Genomic DNA, 20,659 nt, shown 5'->3' on the forward strand with positions numbered 1-20,659 from the left:
CCCTGTAGGGCACAAAAATTTACATTTGAATAAATTTACATTTATTCACTTAGAATTGCAAAAGATGGTCGAAATTCAGGGTGATCTCAGCATTTTAACCAAAGTTCAACATTTAGAAATGGCACTAAATATGGCGCAATTATGGCCATTTTTCCATTTTCTGTTGGAATAGACATCTTTTTATGCATGACAAATAAGGTGCAATTATGGCAATCAAATCTCACTCAACAACCAAGATTTGACAAACTCCATTGTTCATTGATCTAAGAAATCTGTAGAATCCTGATCCTAATAAATAAAATAAACACATGCCATAGTCATAATCAGGCGTGTAGAACAAAAGATTACTGTTCACAAATATTTCAAAGTTATTACAGTGGAAATTTGAAAATTTCACATTTTAGACATGTTTGCAATACATTTTATATAGCAAAGATTATTGTAGGGATATTGGGCGCAGGAACTCATTATCCATGTATGTATTGGGCCTAAAGCCCAAGCCGAGGACTAGAGATCGTCCGAGAAGGGATGATGAGGTCAGTTTTGGTCATAATGGCACATATGGGTAGGCTGAGGACAAATGTCACCGAGGACAAACAAAGCCGAATTCCGAATAGGTGGTATGCTGTCCAGAGAGATGTTCCCGGAAATTCTGCAGGCACAGATAAGCATTGCAAAAACAGAGTACAGAGGGAAGTCCTAAAATATCTAAAGAGAAAACTTCTACTACCGCATTAAAGACTTTGTAGCTAACTTTTTGGCTGCATTAATGTGGAGAAGACCCCTGAACATGGCTATATTGGCCACCCCAACGCATAAAGGGGCCTAAAGGGGTGTCCGATGGGACAGACACTCAAGTAGAGGCTTGGATGGTCAACAAGTGGAAGATCAAGATCGTTTAAATGGAACTATATAATAGAAGAAATCCACCATGGATGGGAGATCGGAAAATCACAAGAGAGACATTGTAGAACTCAAGAACCAACTCTATAATCGAACTTGTAAAGAATATATAAGAACTGTTCTCCTCGAACTGTGTCAAGGACCAAAATCATTTTGTCCTTTTATTCTTGTCATTGCAACCCACTCTATTGGTTATCTAACTCGTTTAAGCTCAGTTTTTCCAACCCACTCTCTACAAATTGATTGTATTGAGCTTTTTGGGCCTAAGTCCATCCTTTGGGATAAGGGACTCAAATCTGGTCCATATAATAATTATCATATACGTTACTAAAAATCTAGCCTTAATTAGTCCAGCCACTTTCAAAATCTACTTTCAGAGAATCATTCTTAAAAATTAGCATTTTTCAGAGAGCATCACAGCAATATATCCTAAAACTATTTCTTTTGTTTACAGCTTAAGAAAAAAAAACCATTGAAAACAATATGTACTTGGAGCTTTCTTATTGCTCTCTAAAACCAGTTCTTAAAAACTATTTTCTGCAAACATAACCAAATAGGCCCTAATAATCCCAATACCCAGCAATTTTAAAATTTTCTTTTTGCAAGGGTTTTAATTTTAAATGGAAACAACAGTTTCCCTTCTTCTTCTTTTTTTTTTTTTTTTTTTTTTATAAGTTACACTTGCACCTAGTGGGTCTTGAACCCATGGTCACACCCTCTAACCAATTACTATGGGAGAAGTAATAGTTGAGTTATGACTCATTGGCACAGGAATCTACAGGTAACAATGTTCATAAGAATTTCATGAACCATATCACTCAGAAATTCCAACTATTTTAGCATGACAATTATTGAAAAAATCTTAAGACATTGCCTAGCATTCTCATCTGACTAAAAAAATGTTCGTAAGACATTGCCTAGCATGACAATTCATAAACCTGACTAAAATAATGTTCATAAGAATTTCATGAATCATTTCACTCAGAAATTCCAACTATTTTAGCATGACAATTCTTGTACAAATCTTAAAGACATTGCCTAGCATTCTCACCTCCTTCATCAAATGTATCGATCATGAACTTAAACCTTTGATTACACCAAAACATTCTAGATGTTAACACATCTTTCTTGCCCCACTAAAATTCAGTCACTTCAATTTCAAACGCTGTGGCACTACCCAAATTTAATTATCCCTAAAAATTAAATACCATTCTTAAGCTAAAATAACACTAAATGTCTAAATCTCAAATTCTACTATGTAAATTGCAACTCAAAACATCATCTACAGTGTGATAAAATAACCCGTAAATTTTTTTTAAGATTCACATAATGCATGTAAATAAAACTAAAAATGCATTATAGATATCATATAAATTCTTAAATTTATATATATATATATATTTTAATAACTGAATCATACATGAATTATTCAATTATATTTGAAAAGATAATTTCTAATAAATTAAATTAAAAACTTTCTATATGATAATGGCTAGGTAATTTTTCACAAAATATGAAAATTTTGAATCTCATTTCCAAGCAAAATGAGAAACGCATGTGGAGGCAATCGTGGGACACTAGCATAATGGTTCTCCAATTCAAACCAGTTTTTTTCTTAGAAAGAAAAGAAACGACAATAAATTGGTGAAATAGTAAATACATCTCAATTAGGATTTGGGAAGCCTCAAAGTCAAGAAAAGGTGCAACTACTTTGGGAATATAATTAGTGGTGTCAATGTTTTGATAAATGTTTTGATAATTCTTTGGAAGCCAGCGTAGATTGATAGTGGAATTCACCATTTCTTTTGTCCCACTTGAACTTAGAAGAGCATTTTTTTTCCAATAAGTAGTGCACGCTTTGCCTTGGGGAGACTGGTCAAAAGACTCAAAACACGTGTTTGGAATTTAATATTTCGTTTGCCTTGCATTTCAACAATAGGATTTCTTTTTTTTTCCAATAATTCATTAATTACACTAACATCTTGTTTGGATGGAGGGGATGAGAGTGAGAGAGTAGAGGAAAAGGAGGTAGGGTTTAATAAATTTTTGTTTTGGAGATGTTTTTTTATAATTATATTTAATGTAAAAAGTTTAGCGAGTTATATTCCTTTTGGTATTGGATCTTGCAAATGGTACATGTTGGTGAATTTTAGTATTAAAGCACAAAACATGCCTATTACCTTGTCTTCTAATTGCAAAAATTTTTACAATAGTGCTACAGTACCATCATAAATTTATGATGGTACTATAGTAAAATGGTATAAGATTTTAATATATTTTATTCCCACTTCTCTCTCTCTCACTCTTTGCATTTCTTTCACACTCTAGGAAAATAAAAGTTGTGTTATATATTTGTGTAAATATATTATTTTAATATGTTTTATAGGAAAATAAAAGTTGGGATGTTTATGATGCTACTCATTATGTGGCAATTGAACAAGTCATCTATGTTTAGTTTATAGCTCTTTAAGCCAATAAATGTAATAATTTTCAATTTGTATAACCACTCCACTCTTATTAGCAAGAAATTTTGTTACTGTTCAGTTTTGTCATATTAGGAGACAGGGCCATTTTGTTACTTATAATATTGCTAAACGTGTTAGCGAGTTTTCGATGTGGATGAAGGATATTCCATCATATTTTACTACTGTAATCTTAGCCGATATGGATGATATTCCTTAATAAAATTGCAGTCTTCTTTTTCTTCAAAAAAAAAAAAAAAAAAAAAAACTCCCCCCTCATTTACCCCTACTTAATTTTTAAACATTTAAATAAAGAGGAGACATGTCTATTCTTCTTCTCCCTCAATTCTATATATAATATAATAGTTGAAGTTAAGAGAAACTCAAATTAAAATTCCAAATTAGAGTTCCAATTTTGTGCCATGTTTCCTAATTATTTATTCTTAAAGAGTTTTATTTCTTAATTTTAGAATCAAATGTGAGACCACATCATAAATATTCATCCAAGTGAGTTATTAAGTACAAAAACCAAAGAGTCTAGAATAAATGAATTGTAAAAAAAAAAAAAAAAAAAATGTGCTTCACAATAATTTTTTTTTTAAAAACATAGACAATTTACATTTTATACCTAATAATATCCTTACAGATTTTTTTAAAGAATTAACAAAATATAAAAATGACTATCAATTGTATTTAAATTATATATATATATATATAGAAATTATATTATGCATCTTATTATATATCTTTAAGTGTATTCATGCATATGCATGGTGTTACAAGCTAGTTTAAATTAAAACATCAAAACAAGGGGAAATGGTAACAATTCTCCTCCCCTTTCCTTATGTTCTCTCACTTACCCTCAACTCTCCTCTCTCGTCAAACTTCAAAACATAGTGTAAGGAAAGAGATTCAATCACTAGCTCTCTTCATAAAGGAAACCAAACAACACGTTATGAGTTATAAAACTCGATCTTGTCAGTATCATAATTTTACGAATAATTATGACTGTAAATTATTTTATATACATTTGAATAATATACAATGAATTTGTCGTGTGTAATGTAGTAAAAATCAGATCTAACAAGTAACATGGTTCAATGTAAGAATTACACATCGAACTATGTTCATATACTTTTTTTTTTTTGGCTGGATAACTATGCTCATATGCTATGTGACTCTACTAGAAGTATATTCATACTATAAGATAATATATTTTAAGTGAAATTTATTATTAAAGTTTTAAGATCTAAGTACTATTCTAATTAAACTCATTATTGCATCATATGCTTTTCCTACATATAATTGTTTTTTAGTTATTTTCTTATTAATTTTTTTATGATTTTTGTGAAATCTTTCTTTTAATTTAGGGCACATATCACTTTTCATCCTTAAAATTTATCACATTTTTTAATTTGGCCTCACAAATTTCAAATGTAGTAGTAAAATCCTTCAAGTTTGTACCAATGTGGTCTATACACTAATTTGGACACTATATATCATGTGATTAGATAAATGCATAATTTTAAAAAATGTCTATGTGACTTTTTTTTAAAGAGTTCAAACCTATGGCGTTCGCTTCTGATTATAGCTCTTTATTATCGGACCAAGACACCAATCAATTTTTGGTGTAAATAGGAATTAAACCCCAATTGAGCTAAAGTCTTTATCATCAAAGACTTTATCAGTTGAGCTAAATATAAAACATCTACATGTCGTGTGATTAGATACATGCATAATTTTTAAAAATGTCTATATATGTGACTTAAAAAGCAGTAGTCTAGGTGGAATTCCACGTAATTACTATGATGGCTAACTATTACCATGTAGAATAAAAGAAAATGGAATAAGATTTATACTTTATGAACTTGAATTCACTGAATAATATTCCGAATTTGGTTTATGAGAAAAAAATTTAGGAAAATACAATGATATAAAAAATTTAAAAAATAGAACAATCATTTTAGAGCTTGTGAAACTCCAAGGATCAAATGAGAAAATGTGTAACAAATTAAATTGGATTATTTTTACTAATTTTAAGAATTTGACATGCTACATTTGAAACTCTACAAACCATATTGAGAAATGAGACCAACTTTAAAGACTAAAAGTAGTATTTTACCCGTTTATTTACGTATGATTTTTTTTTTTTTTTGGTTAATCCATGCATCCAAGGACATAGTGCTAATATTAATAACACTTAAAATGAACATAGATATAAATCTTTTTATTATTGATTTATGCTTTTTTTTAAAAAAAAGTAATGTATCAAACATGTGGTGTTTAATAAAGAGGAATGAATGAAATTTATGGAACATAATTTTAAAAAATCTAAATATTATTGGGATTTCTAAGCTTAATTTTAAAGAAAAAAAAAATATTACGTAGTTTTTATATATATATTTTTTAAATTTTTTTCTTGGGGTCTCATTTTTAACACGGAGCAATTTATAATTAATTGAAAAAAAAAATCCTTTCACAACTATGAAATCAAAAATATGATTTCATCTGTTTCATTTAGTTAGTCTACTTTTTTTTTTTTAATCTAGTTATCTAAAGTTTTAAGAAGTAATCATTTTTTTTATTATTAATAAGAAGGCAATATTCACATTAAAAAAACAAAAGATAAGAAGGTAATAATCAATGCATTTAAAAAATACTAATGTGAAAATTTTATTCTTCTTAATAACTTATGGAAGGTGTGAAAATTGTATTTATAAAAAGAAAGTTCATAATAAAATAATAAAGAAATAAAATTACAAGGACTCGAGAGAAAAATAATAAATTTAAAATTGGGTCCGGTTATTAATAGACAGTTTAAAAAAAAATTTATATAACTTTTATGTAAAATATAAAAAGTTATAAAAAAAAACTAATTATTCCTATTATAAATTTATTTTTTTAAAATAATTTCTGTAGGGCGTAAAAGATTTATGGGCCAAGCCGAGGAGGATTATGGCCCAAGTTCAACAAAATAGCCTTTGGGTACCGCCGAGGGTAGTTCAGTCCTCGGCAGACCCAAAGTTCCCCCTCGTAAAGAAGGGTAAAAATGGTATAAAACTGAAACTCGGAAAAAAGATCTAAAATATCCGGGGAAAGCTGCTGTTATTATCATTTAATATTCTGAACCCGACAGGGCCGCATTCTTTGGCTTTTACAACCACCCCCAACGACTTTGGGGGATAGACTGATGGGACAAGTATCAGCCTTGGAAAAATTGACCCTACACGTGGATGAAGGATAAATGGATACAGGCGAGTATAAAAGGAAAACAAAGTAACCTTGGGGAGAGGCTGGGAAAAATGGCCAAGAAACGAGAGCCTCCCAGCCCACCTCCATGAGAATTACTCTAGGGGTGACGATCATTTAACCTTGTATGAACCCCCTGAAAAACCCACCGCCTATCGATCAAGGCCTAGCCTTTCAAACCCACGCTCTACAAATGATATTGTTAGGGCCGTTTTACGTGCGAACCCGACACTGTTACGGTCCGCCACGAATCGTGACCCTACAATTGGCGCCGTCTGTGGGAAAGGCTTGCGTGTTGGCGCAGGTGGTAGGTCGAAACAGTTCCTCTGATATTTCTAACCGTTGGTTATAGAGCTCAAGTATAAAATCTCACTAGGGGCTACGTTTCTTGACGAGGGGCTTAGCTGAAGAACTAACTCCCCTAAAAGCTAAAGCTCCTCGTACAGAACAAACTAGGCGCTTGGTAACGTTAACCGTATAGATAAACTCAAGGGGCTTGGCTGAAGAGCTAGCTCCCCTAGAGCTAAAGGCAAGCCAAGGCCCCATACAAAGAGAAAACTAGGTTTTGGACAGAACCAAGGCATTGCATAGTCCTCGGACTCAAGCCTGTGGGAAAACCAACTACCTGGATGTGGAAAACTAGGTTTTGGACAGAACCAAGGCATTGCATAGTCCTCGGACTCAAGCCTGTGGGAAAACAACTACCTGGATGGGAAAACTAGGTTTTGGACAGAACCAAGGCATTGCATAGTCCTCGGACTCAAGCCTGTGGGAAAACCAACTACCTGGATGTGGAAAACTAGGTTTTGGACAGAACCAAGGCATTGCATGTCCTCGGACTCAAGCCTGTGGGAAAACCAACTACCTGGATGTGGAAAACTAGGTTTTGGACAGAACCAAGCATTGCATGGTCCTCGACTCAAGCCTTGTGGGAAACATACCTGGATCCAGAACCAAGGCATCATGGGACTCAAGCCTGTGGGAAAACCAACTACCTGGATGTGGAAAACTAGTTTTGGACAGACCAAGGCATTGCATGGTCCTCGGACTCAAGCCTGTGGGAAAACCAACTACCTGGATGTGGAAACTAGGTTTTGGACAGAACCAAGGCATTGCATGGTCCTCGGACTCAAGCCTGTGAAACCAACTACCTGGATGTGGAAAACTAGGTTTTGGACAGAATCAAGGCATTGCATGGTCCTCGGACTCAAGCCTGTGGGAAAACCAACTACTTGGATGTAGAAAACTAGGTTTTGGACAGAACTAAGGCATTGCATGGTCCTCGGACTCAAGCCTGTGGGAAAACCAACTACCTGGATGTGGAAAACTAGGTTTTGGACAGAACCAAGGCATTGCATAGTCCTCGGACTCAAGCCTGTGGGAAAACCAACTACCTGGATGTGGAACCAACTATGGCACGTAAACCTCAAAATCCATCCGAGGAGGACTCCTAGTTCACAAATGGGATAATACCTTGAATGCATAGATTCTACAATCTGCCCTCGAGTCCCTAGTGTCAAAGGGGTTGATCCGGTACGACGCAATTCATTACCCAAAAACACAATCAAAGTTCCTCGCTACTTAGCTACCCTTTCAGACGAATTATTTAGAGATTATCGTTCTCGGACATTGGTCTAGCATGTATCGCGTAGTACTCAGCGCTTATCCTGGTTAGTTCCAAGAATTTAATTTATTGAAAGTTATCATTGTTATACTTGATAATATTTGTGAGTTTGAATTAGTAGGAACCTGTATTAAAGCATTTTTTCTGCTCGGAATATCCTTAAGAGCAAGCTTGCATTTAATATTCATGCATAAAGTAGTTGTTACGGAGAAGAAAGATATGCATAAAGAAATGGACTCATGTTCTATTAAGACAAAGGAACAGTACAGTGTACAATGAAAAGCTGAAACAAGCTTACACTAAAGCTGACTACATAAGTAAAGGGAAATACAAGCGAGTGGAGAGAAAGCCGTGGGGACAGCTCAGAGGAGAGGTTGGCTACTGCGCCAAGTTGTTGTCTAAGGAAACTATTCCTCGACGCTTCTACATGCCCATAACTCAGGCAGCCAAAGAACCTGACCTCAGGCTAACACTATCTACAGAAAAGGCGCAGGGAGCCGAAAGTTGGGAAGCCCCCGCAAGAATTTGCCGGTTACAAGGTAGACAGTGCTGATGGTGGAAATTCCTTCTTCGGACATACCAAAAATCTGGCATGACCAGAACCTGCTTCGGATTTTGACTGAAAGGGGGGGAGACACCCTCCCCCCTCCGTAGAAGTGTAAATTTCTCTTAAGTTTATGCTTTCTTGGCCCGTGCATCACTCCTTCGAGTCTCGGGAGGACACGGCGCCTCCGCGGTGGAGAAAGTTCTTTTTCCCTAACCCTCGCCTCAAACATGATTTCCTAAAGGAGGAAGCTGAAGGGTTTGTGAGTAGGGAAAGTAACTTTCTCTCCTATTTATATCAAAAGATAAGATAGTAGCATTTAATTCACGCAGCGTCCCAAGGAACGCTACAGACAAAATGTCTCTGGCTCGATTTCCAACGTCGTCTGCAACCCTGAAGTTAGAAGAGTCTCGAGAAGGCGCATCTCGAATACTGGGACGCCCAGAAAATATCGCGTGGCCTAAGAATACGGAAATACCCCCTAATTTTGGGCCCAGTCAACTCACGGCCCAGGCCCGATTCAGCACAAGGGCCCGGGGATAGAACCTAGGTCTTGAAAGGTCCTCGGACTCAAGCCTATGGGAAACCAAGTACAAAAGATGAAAATTACAAGTGTCGGACAGAACCTATGTCTTGCATGGTCCTCGGACTCAAGCCTATGGGGAAACCAAATACTTGGGTAAGTAAAGGTTTGAATTTCGTAAGATGGGCTACTTGATAAAAACGTCAAGTCACTTCGTCTACGGCTTAAACACCATAGAAGGTTAAGGCCAATAAGGGGGTAAGGAAGGTGGTGGGACGCCTCAGCATTTAGTCGTATAAGAGGGCTATTCATTTGGCAGGGGATATGTCCTCGGACGGTTATTTCTCACACGGCATCAAGCTTTCGGTTCTCTCCTCGGCTAGTTCCGGGTAAGTACTATTTTTTACGGGTCGGCCTTATTGTGCCAAGCACTTCTATTAAAGCTATGGCGACATCATTTTATTATCAAATATTTTGGTCTTAGTCGTCATTGATTTAGATGCTATATTATTGTGCCGAGCAGCGCTTGCAAATTTATGAAAACATAGAGACATAACATGCGAAATAAGGTAGACAACAATTTTTATTAATATAAAAAATTATTACAACATACAAAAAGGGGCTCAAACGAGCCTATACAAAATGTAAACTGCCTAAGCAACCATTACATCTGTAGTACAGAAAAGTAAACTGTCAAGCGTCTTTTAAACTCGTCTTCAAAGTTTCTCCAATCTCTGCCTCATTGCTGCTCATGCTAAGAGAGGGACTCACTTTAAAAAAGAAAATGAATGAAGAAGAAGGAAATAGTAAGGAAGAAATCAATGACGAAGATGAAGGGGATGAATAAAGAAAATGGAGGACATGAGTAAAGAAGGAGGAGAAGAGGAGAGAGAGATGAAGAGACAAAGAGAGGAACAAAAGATAGAAAAGAAACAGCACCAGGGCAGAACTAGTGCTGGGAAGACAATAAGAAGAGGGAGGGGGAGGGCACCAAGGAGCAAAAGAGGGAGAAACAGAAGCACTTAGCCCCTGCCTCAGCCCTGACTCCTAACACGCCGGTGCCATATTAGGTACGCTCGTGAGGAGCCGGATGGTAACGATCTTGGGTGTTCTCGACTCAGTCACGTCGAAAGTTTGACGTGACGAGTCCCTGCTTCGGATTTTGACTGAAAGAAGGATGAGGTTGATTTTGAGTCTTCGCCATCCTTGTCCCGATCGAGCCATGATAAGCTTTATCGGAACGTGGCGTTTTTGGGAGGGGTGGGGCTTTTGCATCCCTTGTTGTTATGGTAAAGTATTTTACGATTAAGTGTATAAACCAGCAAGTAAACCGAATCCTAAGGGAGGCTAAGTATTCCAGAGTCGCAGGGGGATGAAAAGGGATTTTTGGTAAAAACAATCACCTCCTCCTGTCCTACTTATACAGAGGGCGGAGCGGGGGGCATTTAATAGGTTCAGATCTCCAAAGGAATCAGCAAACCCAAACACGCCGATTCCACTTCTCCACCCCATCAAAATAAACCGTTGAATTAAAGTAGTCTCGTAAATAGTGATTATTCAAAGCGCGTTTTGGATACTCCAAGCGATAAGAACGCCTCAAGCGCGAAATTAAAAACTATCTCGTAGACCGGTGAATCTCTTGGGCATATGAGGAACCGCCAGCATGATTAATAGGCCGAATAGATTGGGCCACAGGAAGAAGTTTGGCGTCACCAAAACCCCCCTGTCCAGCCCAGAGGTTGGACAGCCGGGTTTTGAGGGGCTAATGTAGGGCGTAAAAGATTTATGGGCCAAGCCGAGGAGGATTATGGCCCAAGTTCAACAAAATAGCCTTTGGGTACCGCCGAGGGTAGTTCAGTCCTCGGCAGACCCAAAGTTCCCCCTCGTAAAGAAGGGTAAAAATGGTATAAAACTGAAATTCGGAAAAAAGATCTAAAATATCCGGGGAAAGCTGCTGTTATTATCATTTAATGTTCTGAACCCGACAGGGCCGCATTCTTTGGCTTTTACAACCACCCCCAACGACTTTGGGGGATAGACTGATGGGACAAGTATCAGCTTTGGAAAGATTGACCCTACACGTGGATGAAGGATAAATGGATACAGGCGAGTATAAAAAGAAAACAAAGTAACCTTGGGGAGAGGCTGGGAAAAATGGCCAAGAAACGAGAGCCTCCCAGCCCACCTCCATAAGAAGTACTCTAGGGGTGACGATCATTTAACCTTGTATGAATCCCCTGAAAAACCCACCGCCTATCGATCAAGGCCTAGCCTTTCAAACCCACGCTCTACAAATGATATTGTTAGGGCCATTTTACGTGCGAACCCGACACTGTTACGGTCCGCCACGAATCGTGACCCTACAATTTCAAAACTAATACTTTCAAAGCATTGGTTAACTTCCCCTTTTAAAAATTTAAAAAAAGGTTATGAATCCAAAATCCTTCAAGGGATGTTTAATTCGTCATGATGTTACATTACATCATGATATTACGTTATTATAATCTTATATTAATGTAATCTCAATATAAGAATTTAATATTATATTGTTTAAAAATGTGATAATATTATGATAATGTAATAGATTTTATAATTTTAAATTATGATAATATTAAAAACAATAAACTAAAAATTTTAATATTATATCAACATAATATATATCACACCAAAAGCTCCTTAAAGTCAATTCTGTTTGGTTTCGTAGAATAGTATTGGTGGTTGTCAGTCTAACCAAAGCCAATTTTCTACGAATTGGGACCATATCGGTCATTTTCTAATATTACTGCAGATGTTTCTTCAAAAAAAAAAAGTATTGTTGAAAATGGTATTAAAGGCTATAGCTAGTCAAGCAGTCAGTCACTTTTTTTTGTATTTTTTATATAGCTTCTTTACTACCCACAGAATCACACTCACCCGTCAGACTCAGGCCACCCACTGAGAGTTAGAAGCTTCCAACCTCTTTCCCTGTTCAAAGTCTCCGGGATTCCAACACCAAACAAAGGTCAATCAGTCAATCAATCACAACCTCTTTCACACTATTGGGATTTTAAGACAACCGCTTCGCCTGTCCATGTGCAACTGCCTCACATGGATAAGCACAAACAAATGAAAAAGGAACCTCATGACACTATTTTCCTGTTGTATATACCTCCACGGCTCCACCGCTTCGCCAATCATCTCAAAGGAAAAAAAAAAAAAAAAAATATCATGCAAAAATATCATTTTCACTAATCTCTGTTTTTCTTTCCACCATTAGAAAACTCTATACACTAATCATATGCAGCATAACTCCATTTAACCACTAAGCAAATTATCTATAATGTCACTTTCACTATTTATTAGAAATATCCAGAGTGTCTAAACGAAGTTGCCTAATCTTTACCCATAAAAGATTAAAAAAAAAACACTCGTTTTTAATCATTGTCACAAGGTCCCACCGCTACCACACAGCTATATATGGTTCTTCATATCCCATTCCCACACTCAAAACATTTTGGAACGTGACTATTTCTCCTCATAGTTTATTTAACTCCCTACGTCTTCCTCAGTCCTCACTCCATTCTTTCTCCTTCCTTCACATTAATTTCTCATTCACACTTTTCTTTGTTTCTCTGTTTCTCTCTCTTCACCATGGCTCTCTCCAACACCTTCTCGCTATGTTAGGACCGCCCTTCCCAGGTAATTAATCTCATTCCTAAGCTTTCTGATCCATTAAATTGTTCATATTATATATATTTTTCCCCTTTGATTGAATGAGATTTAGTAATTGAAAGCAGATTTTAGTGATAACCTGGTGATATAATTGTTTTGTTTCATATCATCTGATGCAATGATGATAGAGAACTCTATGTATCTCTAAGATGTTAGCATACCAGATCATATATATATATATATATATATATGTATATGTACAAATAAATAAAATAGTGAAAAAATGCACTACTATATGCATTTTAAGGTTTTGATTTTATGGATAATTAATCTTGAAACTAGCTTATTCTCAAATTAAGAAGGTAAAAGTGAATCAACACTATCTGGTTGGAAGTTTCCAAACACAGATTTTAATTTGTTTTCAAAGTAAATAAAGATAACTTACAAAGTTGATATTGTCAATGGTTTGTTTTCTTTGAACTGAAAGCTAAAAGATTTAATATATATATATATATATATATCTTGATTAAATAATAAAAAGTAAAGACTAAGCAGAATTTCTCTTATTAATTTTTAACAAATTTGTACAAAATAGATAATATCTCAAAAGGTTTAATAAACTAATTTATTTAAAAATCATTCAAGACAAATAAAAAAGAACATTCCAGTATTCCACATGGTTCTTTCCTTTATGTGTATTCTATTTGAGTGTCGTTAGACATATTATGATTTTCTCTGAATTTTTGCAGCCAGAAATCTCAACAAAGGACATGTCGTTTGAGAGCGAGAGTGATCAAAATTTCAGCCTTTCAGGGCCCGTGCATCTCAACAACGTTGACTGGTAAGACCATTAACCAATACTTCACTAACAGGGTGTAATCAACTCCTAGGAATTCTATTCAACAAAAAATGCTAAATCTTATTACACACTTCTTATCACACATTCTATAAATACTTTTTGGGAAATCGTGTTTTGAAAATTTAGGGCTTGCTTGGTATGTGTGTTTAAACAACAGTTTTCATTTTTTTTTTTTTTTTGAAATATGTGTGAGAGAAAAAGTGTGAAAATATGTGTAATATTGTTTAAAAACTGAAAACATGTATTTAAACCACTCTACTAAACAGGGTCTTAATTTTACAATTATATCTGAAATTATGTTTTCAAAATACGATTTCAACGAACATGATAGTATGTGTACGATAATTGTGCAATAGTTAGTGTATGATAATTATTTTTCAACCCAAAAAAAAAAAAAAAAAAAACCTGCAAGTGAATTCTGATGCATCCAAAGAACAAGATGTTCACTTTGACCATTCAAAACTCTCCCTCGATCGTAATCAGCCACAGGGTAGTTATTGAAAAATATATGACAGATTGTGGTCGAAGGCTTTTGGGCTTGACTAGACATATTTTTTTGGCCCAACTAGAAGTTAATCTTTCTCATTCTTTCTTTTTCTTCTTTGGAATTCCATTCCTATTTTTCCTTCTTTTTTTTTTTTTTTTTGGTGTCCTCTGTAAGCTGAAAGTCCATTTCTGAGTAAGAATTTGATCATTTTTTTGCTGGGTTGATGTTGAATTCTAATGTATTATTACATAACTCACTGGAATTTTGGCCCATGAAAAAATAACGGGGGCACATGTCCCATTAAATAGATTGGTTATACCAGGTGCATCATATCTCAAAGTTGTTTGTTATCGTCTAATGTAATATGTTTTTTCCTAACTAGTTGATATATCATGTGGCTTCTGTTCTTGAAATTCTACTTATTAACAAGTAAACTTCACTATATATTTTACTATTTTACAATGTTCTCCATGCGCGCAGGAACAACATGGATCACCGAAGATCGGTTCTCGCCAGCTTGGTTAAAGGAGGATACATTCTTGAACGTGACCGCCAACAACGCCGCCATGAATCTCAAGCTCTTGCTCCATTTTGGTGGGAATCCTTCGATTTCAAATTAAAAGACAAGCTTATCGACCATGATGGCAAGTCCATTTGGCATAAGGATTCCATATTCGGTGCCATTTATGAGTACGAATATCCATCACCAGATTCACCGCGTGATCCAAACATCCCACAATATGTTATTGCCTTTCGCGGCACAATCATGGAGCCAGACACCGTGTTACGTGACAACAACTTAAACTTACAGTGCTTCTTTAACAAACTTCACAAGACTCGCTGCTTTAAAGTTGCAATGGATTATGTTCAAAAAATGGTTGATGAAGGTGCAAGGGTTTGGTTAGCAGGACATTCTCTGGGGTCAGCTATGGCATTGCTTGCAGGAAAGAACATGGCCAAGACAGGTTGTTTTCTTGAAACTTATCTTTTTAACCCTCCATTCTATTCAGTCCCCATAGAGGGTGCGATCAAGAGTGAAGACCTGAAGTTTGTATACCGCTGTTCAAAGAGTGTTTTGAAGGTAGCTCTCGCGGGAATCAGCCGTGCTGTAAATGGTGCCGAATCACATGAACCTTTCGTAGAGCTATCTTCATGGGTTCCTAACCTTTTTGTGAACCCAAATGATCCTATTTGTTTCGAATACATTGGATATTTTTCACACAGGAAGAAGATGGAGGAGTCTGGACTTGGACTAATTGAGAGGATTGCAACAAAGAAGTCCGTAAAGAGTCTATGCTCAAGTGTGGTGGCAAAGGCTTCCCGTTTAGAACCACTGCATCTCCTTCCTTCAGCATATCTGATCATTAATAGGAGTCCATTCCTAGATGATGATAAGGGTCAAAATTTTAGAACATTTCATGAACTTCAACAGTGGTGGAAATGTTTTGCCTGTGAATCTACGCTTTATAAGTACTAACACTACAAGGTGTGTGGGGGCATTAGCTTCAGCCAGGACCTCTACTCCTGATTCATGTGAACCTTATCTTGACATCCATAGAGTTATTACCATTGCAGAGTTCTATCCGACAGAAGATACGTCTCCAGCTAGGCCCCTACCTTTTTGCCACTTGTAAATCCATGGCTTAGGCCCCTATTTTCTTCTAAAATGCATAATATTGTACATTATTTCTAAGCTTTGTGGTCTATAAATAGAGTCCTTGTAACTCAGAAGAGGCAAGAGTGAAGAGAGAAAGGAAACTCTTAGAAGTCCTTGTAAGATTATTAGTCCTAGTAAAATGTTCATCAGTATTTTTTATATCTAATGTAAAAAAGTTGTTGAATCTAATAATATCTCTTAGTTTGTTGTATCTTGTGTTGTGCTCTATCCCATATTCTTCTTAGTGATATATGTTATTAACCAGTTTCCATAATCTTCTTACACCCCCTTTCTCCAGTCTCTAGGTCTTTCTCTCAATAGTTGGTATCAGAGCACCAAATATTTGAAAACTAACAAATATTTTAAAAAGTCAATCTAATTGGGACATCTTTTTAGTTGCCTCATTAAGAAGAACTCTTTTTAAAAAAAGATTGATAAATTTATTTAATGGTAGTTTTATAAATTTATACATTTTTATTAGGCAAAAAAGACAATAAATGATATTCTCTTAAAAAGTTTAACTTTTCAAACAAGACAAACAAATTAGGACGGATGGAATATTTCACTGAGTTATTTGTTAAACCCAACAGTCGATAGTGGCCACATGTTAATATTGGGTTATTTTAATGCACCTTATAGATAATAGTAATACTTAGGGTCTGTTTGGATAGAACTTATTTTGCTGAAACTGAAAACTGAAAACTGAAAACACTATAGCAAAATAATTTTTAAATGTGTAAATAGTACTGTGGGACCCATTTTTAATGAAAAAGTTGATAAAAAGTGGAGTTTGTGGGGGCTCATGAACAGTACATAAGTCACTGTTCATGGCTGAAAAGTCAACAATATGCGGCTGAAAAAAAAAAAAAAAAAAAAAAAAAAAAAGGAAAACGCGGACGCAGACGTGAAACGCACTATCCAAACATACACTTAATGGTGTCAATTTTGTTGTAATGAATTTTGTTTGGTTATAACTTATAAATGCCCCTAACTGGGACAGGATTGTGTTTTGATTTCTCTCGTAACGGAAATGTCATTATCCTCTAGTTAAAATATTTGTTATGGTTCAAATTATACAATTTTGCAACTTTAAGTAATATTATATCAGCTAATAAATTGTTATGAATTAAAATTATGGAAATCCAACAGTTAGATTACATATTCTCTATTTCATTTATTAAATGTTTAAATTTCATTTTTTTTTTTATTGTTAAACTATGCATAAAACATGAATTTATAGATCAAATAGTAAATAAAATCATATTTGCACCAAATTTGACATACTTGTTAAGAACATAAAAAACATATAATCCAACATAGGATTTTTTAAGTATTCATTTAATAAAAAGTTATTAATTAGTATAACTTTGCTTAAAATTATACCTAATATAGTTAACTTGAGCCCAACTATAATTGGTATAACTTTTTGTGTTACACTTGAAATATCTTTTATTTTTTAATATTAAATGAATATATAGCAAGTTTTTAACATTTTGCCATCTCAAAAGTCTATTTTGGCCTTTCATGGGTGCAGAATTTTTTATAGCTTTCTTTTTTCGGGGTGGGGGTTCTCAAGAAAAGGCCGACCTTCTTGTTGTTTCTTTTTTATTTTTTACCCCGGCTAGAAAAACAAAGCTTTAGAGCCTGTTTGGATGAGTGGGTTTTTGAATCATATCACTCAGTTTTCATAACTGAGTTCTCAAAACACGTGAGTCTCACAAAAAATTTTATGTTTGGTTTGGTTTTCAACACTTGTTTCCATCACTCAAAATTCAAAAATTTGAGTTAAGAGTGATGGAAACAGGAAACAGGAAACAGCAAATAGCAAATGAGTGTTTTCAAAAACTGAGAATTGAGTTATGAATTTTGAAAATTGAATTATGAAAACTGAGCTATCTCTAAAGCAAACGGGCCTTAGTAACTTTCAATTGGCATATGTGAATATAGTACACGAACTCTAATGACGTCCCATCCGTATCAATTCCAAATTTTATTGTTGTTCAGCATCTCAATATGTGAGAGACATTTGATCAAGTGAAACCAAGAATATGAAAACTAATAATTGCTAACGTGTCACTTGATCACTCACTGATTTATTTTGCTATGCTGAATTGAGCACTCACTACTATCATTTATTAGTTTTTATATTCTTGGTTTCATATTGTGAAATAACTTATATTTCATTTGATCATGTAGTCCGTTCATACATACCATAAGCTATGTAGTTTGTTTGAGTAGACTAGTGATTGCGAAAATTATTGGTATAGTCTCTGCAGTATGCAATATGCCCACTTAAATGGTTTTCATCCACTTAAAAATCATTATCTTTAATAGGATTTAATAAATTCTAAGCCGCTGGCTTGTTTCTAATTCATTCTGCTTTGATTTGAACCTAATGCAGAATATGGTTATACACTTCGGGTGAATGAAAAGAGCGATATCTATAGCTTTGGGGTGGTCATATTGGAGTTGGTCACAGGTAAATGCCCAACTGATCCTGAGTTTGGGGAGAAAGACTTGGTGAAATGGGTGTCCACCACCATAGATCAGAAAGGAATCGACCATGTAATTGACCCTACACTTGGATCTAAGTACAAAGAAGAGATCAGCAAAATTCTTGACATCGGCCTTCTTTGCGCTGGCTTACTCCCTATTAACCGCCCTGCAATGCGAAAAGTGGTTAAATTGCTGCAGGAAGCAGGGGCAGGAAATAAGTCCAAGAGAGTTCACAAGGACGGGAAGTTCTCCCCTTATTACCAGGAAGATGCCTCTGATCAAGGAGGTAGAGTTTAAACATCCTTATGGTGTTTGGTTTCACGGGAAAAAGAACAGAAAGTACCGAAAGATTGAGAGAGATTTGAGTTCCACATAGTATGTCCACTCTGAAATTGAGGGTAACCATTGGAGCATGTGAAAGTCTAAGATTGTCTCCATTAAAAACACCAAAAAGTTAAAAGCTCTCTAGTTGGTTTAGATAATTGTAGCATTTGCATTCTGAATAATGTCACTAATTTCCAGTTGTAACAATTAAAGTATCTTACTGTAGCTGCTTTTCATAGTTTTTGTTTGGTGGTTTGAACGTGCAAACGTAAAAAATGTCAAAAAAGTTGAGACATGCTTTTCAATTAAGAACAGCTCGGATACTTTTGATTGGTGAACTTCGGCAAAATTCCTAGTTTTTAATGTATGATTTAGATGGTCCCGCTGCTATGATCACTGTGGAAATTCCAACTGGCGGAAAAGTAAGGAGCTTGTTTCATTTAAGTGTTTGTCAGTTTGTGTCTTCGGTGGCCGCCTTCTTTTACCGAATTAATTGGGACCCAACGCTTAGTTACGCTATTGCCTTTTGTCTTTCTTCTTCCGCAACACTTTAAATAGTCAATATGGTGTGAGACCGAGGGCGGGCTCATTATTATTTGAAAATGATAAGATCGAGACCAAAATGTTGACCAAAGAGGCAAGAATCCGAAGAAATAAATTGTAGACCCGGAAGTTAGGGGATATTTGCTAGCATAGTGAGGAGAAACAATATCATAAGTTAAATAAATGTTTAAAAGAATTATTTAAACTAGTATCTCGAGGCTCGATTTCAATTTAAAACTCGAGGGTTAAGGACTTGATTTCCACTTAGTGAGTTGGTAGTATGATGTCATATAGATCTCGAGTCTCATAGACTTAAATTCTAAAAAGCAAAATCGAGTCTCTAAGACTCGATTTTGGAGAACAACACAGCAAGAACGATTTGAAGAACAGATTGAAGAGCCGTCTGGAGCTCCGAAGAACAGAGGAAGAACGAAGAGACGATCTGGTTGATTGAACGTTGGGTGAGCCGATCTGGTTGATTGGACAATTGAACGCTAGGTGGACGATTTGGTCTTTAGATCTGCAACGTTGAAGAACGAAGAGAAGAAGAAGAAGGAAACGCATGCGAGGAAGAAGAACGAAAAAATAAAAATGTGAAACTCGAGTCTTAAAAACTTGAGTTCCACGTGGATATTTTTCCACATCAAATGCCACAGCTTACAAATCGAGACTTAGAAACTCGAGTTTTATCTTGAAACTTGAGTTTTAGACACTCGAGATGCTAGTTTCCCACATTGTTTTGAAATGTGACAACTAATGAAATGGTTTGATATTTAAGGTTATTTTGGGAAAAAAAAATTCCTGAAAGTTATGTTTAGAGTTGGATAGCCTGGTTAGCAATGAATGTCGTAGGCTGTAGCTTGCACTTTAAGGGTTTGTTTGTTTGGATGTGAAATAGGGTGGATGGAAAACTTTGGAGAGAAAATGAGAAGGAAATTTTTTTTGAGTGTGTTTGGTTGGGTGAGGAGGAAGGAAAATAAATGGTGAAGCTCAAGTATTTTCTCTTTGACCTCACTAAAAAGTTTTTCCCAAAAATAGAGAGAACTGAAAGGAGAAAATGAGACTGCTTAATGGACAAAAATGCTCATGTCCACTTCTTATCTTTATTTTTTTTTTCCTTGTTTTTTTTTTTTTTTTTTTTTTTTTTTTTTTTTTTTTTTGTTGTGCCGGGTACGTTCCCCTTTTTTTTTTGGGACATGATTTTTAAAAAATAAATTGGGTGAGTGCTTTTTTTTTTTGTTTGTTTGTCACATTTTTGTTTTAATTGGACATTATTTTTTAACAAGAGTGTATGAGTAAATTTATATAAACTCACTTTTTCCATCTCTCCACTTTTC

At 35.3% G+C, this 20,659-nt stretch overlaps 1 protein-coding gene across 1 annotated transcript; it reads left to right on the plus strand.

Annotated features, from left to right (window-relative positions):
• Positions 1–12,813: 12,813 nt before the first annotated feature.
• On the plus strand, positions 12,814–16,086 carry LOC115954934 (GDSL esterase/lipase At4g10955-like). The gene is made up of 3 exons (XM_031072937.1): positions 12,814–12,983; positions 13,706–13,797; positions 14,783–16,086. The coding sequence occupies exons 2-3, from the start codon at positions 13,727–13,729 to the stop codon at positions 15,777–15,779; spliced, it is 1,068 nt and encodes a 355-aa protein (XP_030928797.1). The 5' UTR covers positions 12,814–12,983; positions 13,706–13,726; the 3' UTR covers positions 15,780–16,086.
• Positions 16,087–20,659: the final 4,573 nt, after the last annotated feature.

This window comes from Quercus lobata, chromosome 8 (assembly GCF_001633185.2).
Source record: "Quercus lobata isolate SW786 chromosome 8, ValleyOak3.0 Primary Assembly, whole genome shotgun sequence".
Lineage (NCBI taxonomy): Eukaryota > Viridiplantae > Streptophyta > Magnoliopsida > Fagales > Fagaceae > Quercus > Quercus lobata.

Coding starts and splice junctions, on each gene's coding strand:
- LOC115954934 (XM_031072937.1), top strand. CDS start 13,727: ATGTCGTTTGAGAGCGAGAGTGATCAAAATTTCAGCCTTTCAGGGCCC. Junction 13,798..14,782: donor CATCTCAACAACGTTGACTG/GTAAGACCATTA, acceptor CCATGCGCGCAG/GAACAACATGGATCACCGAA.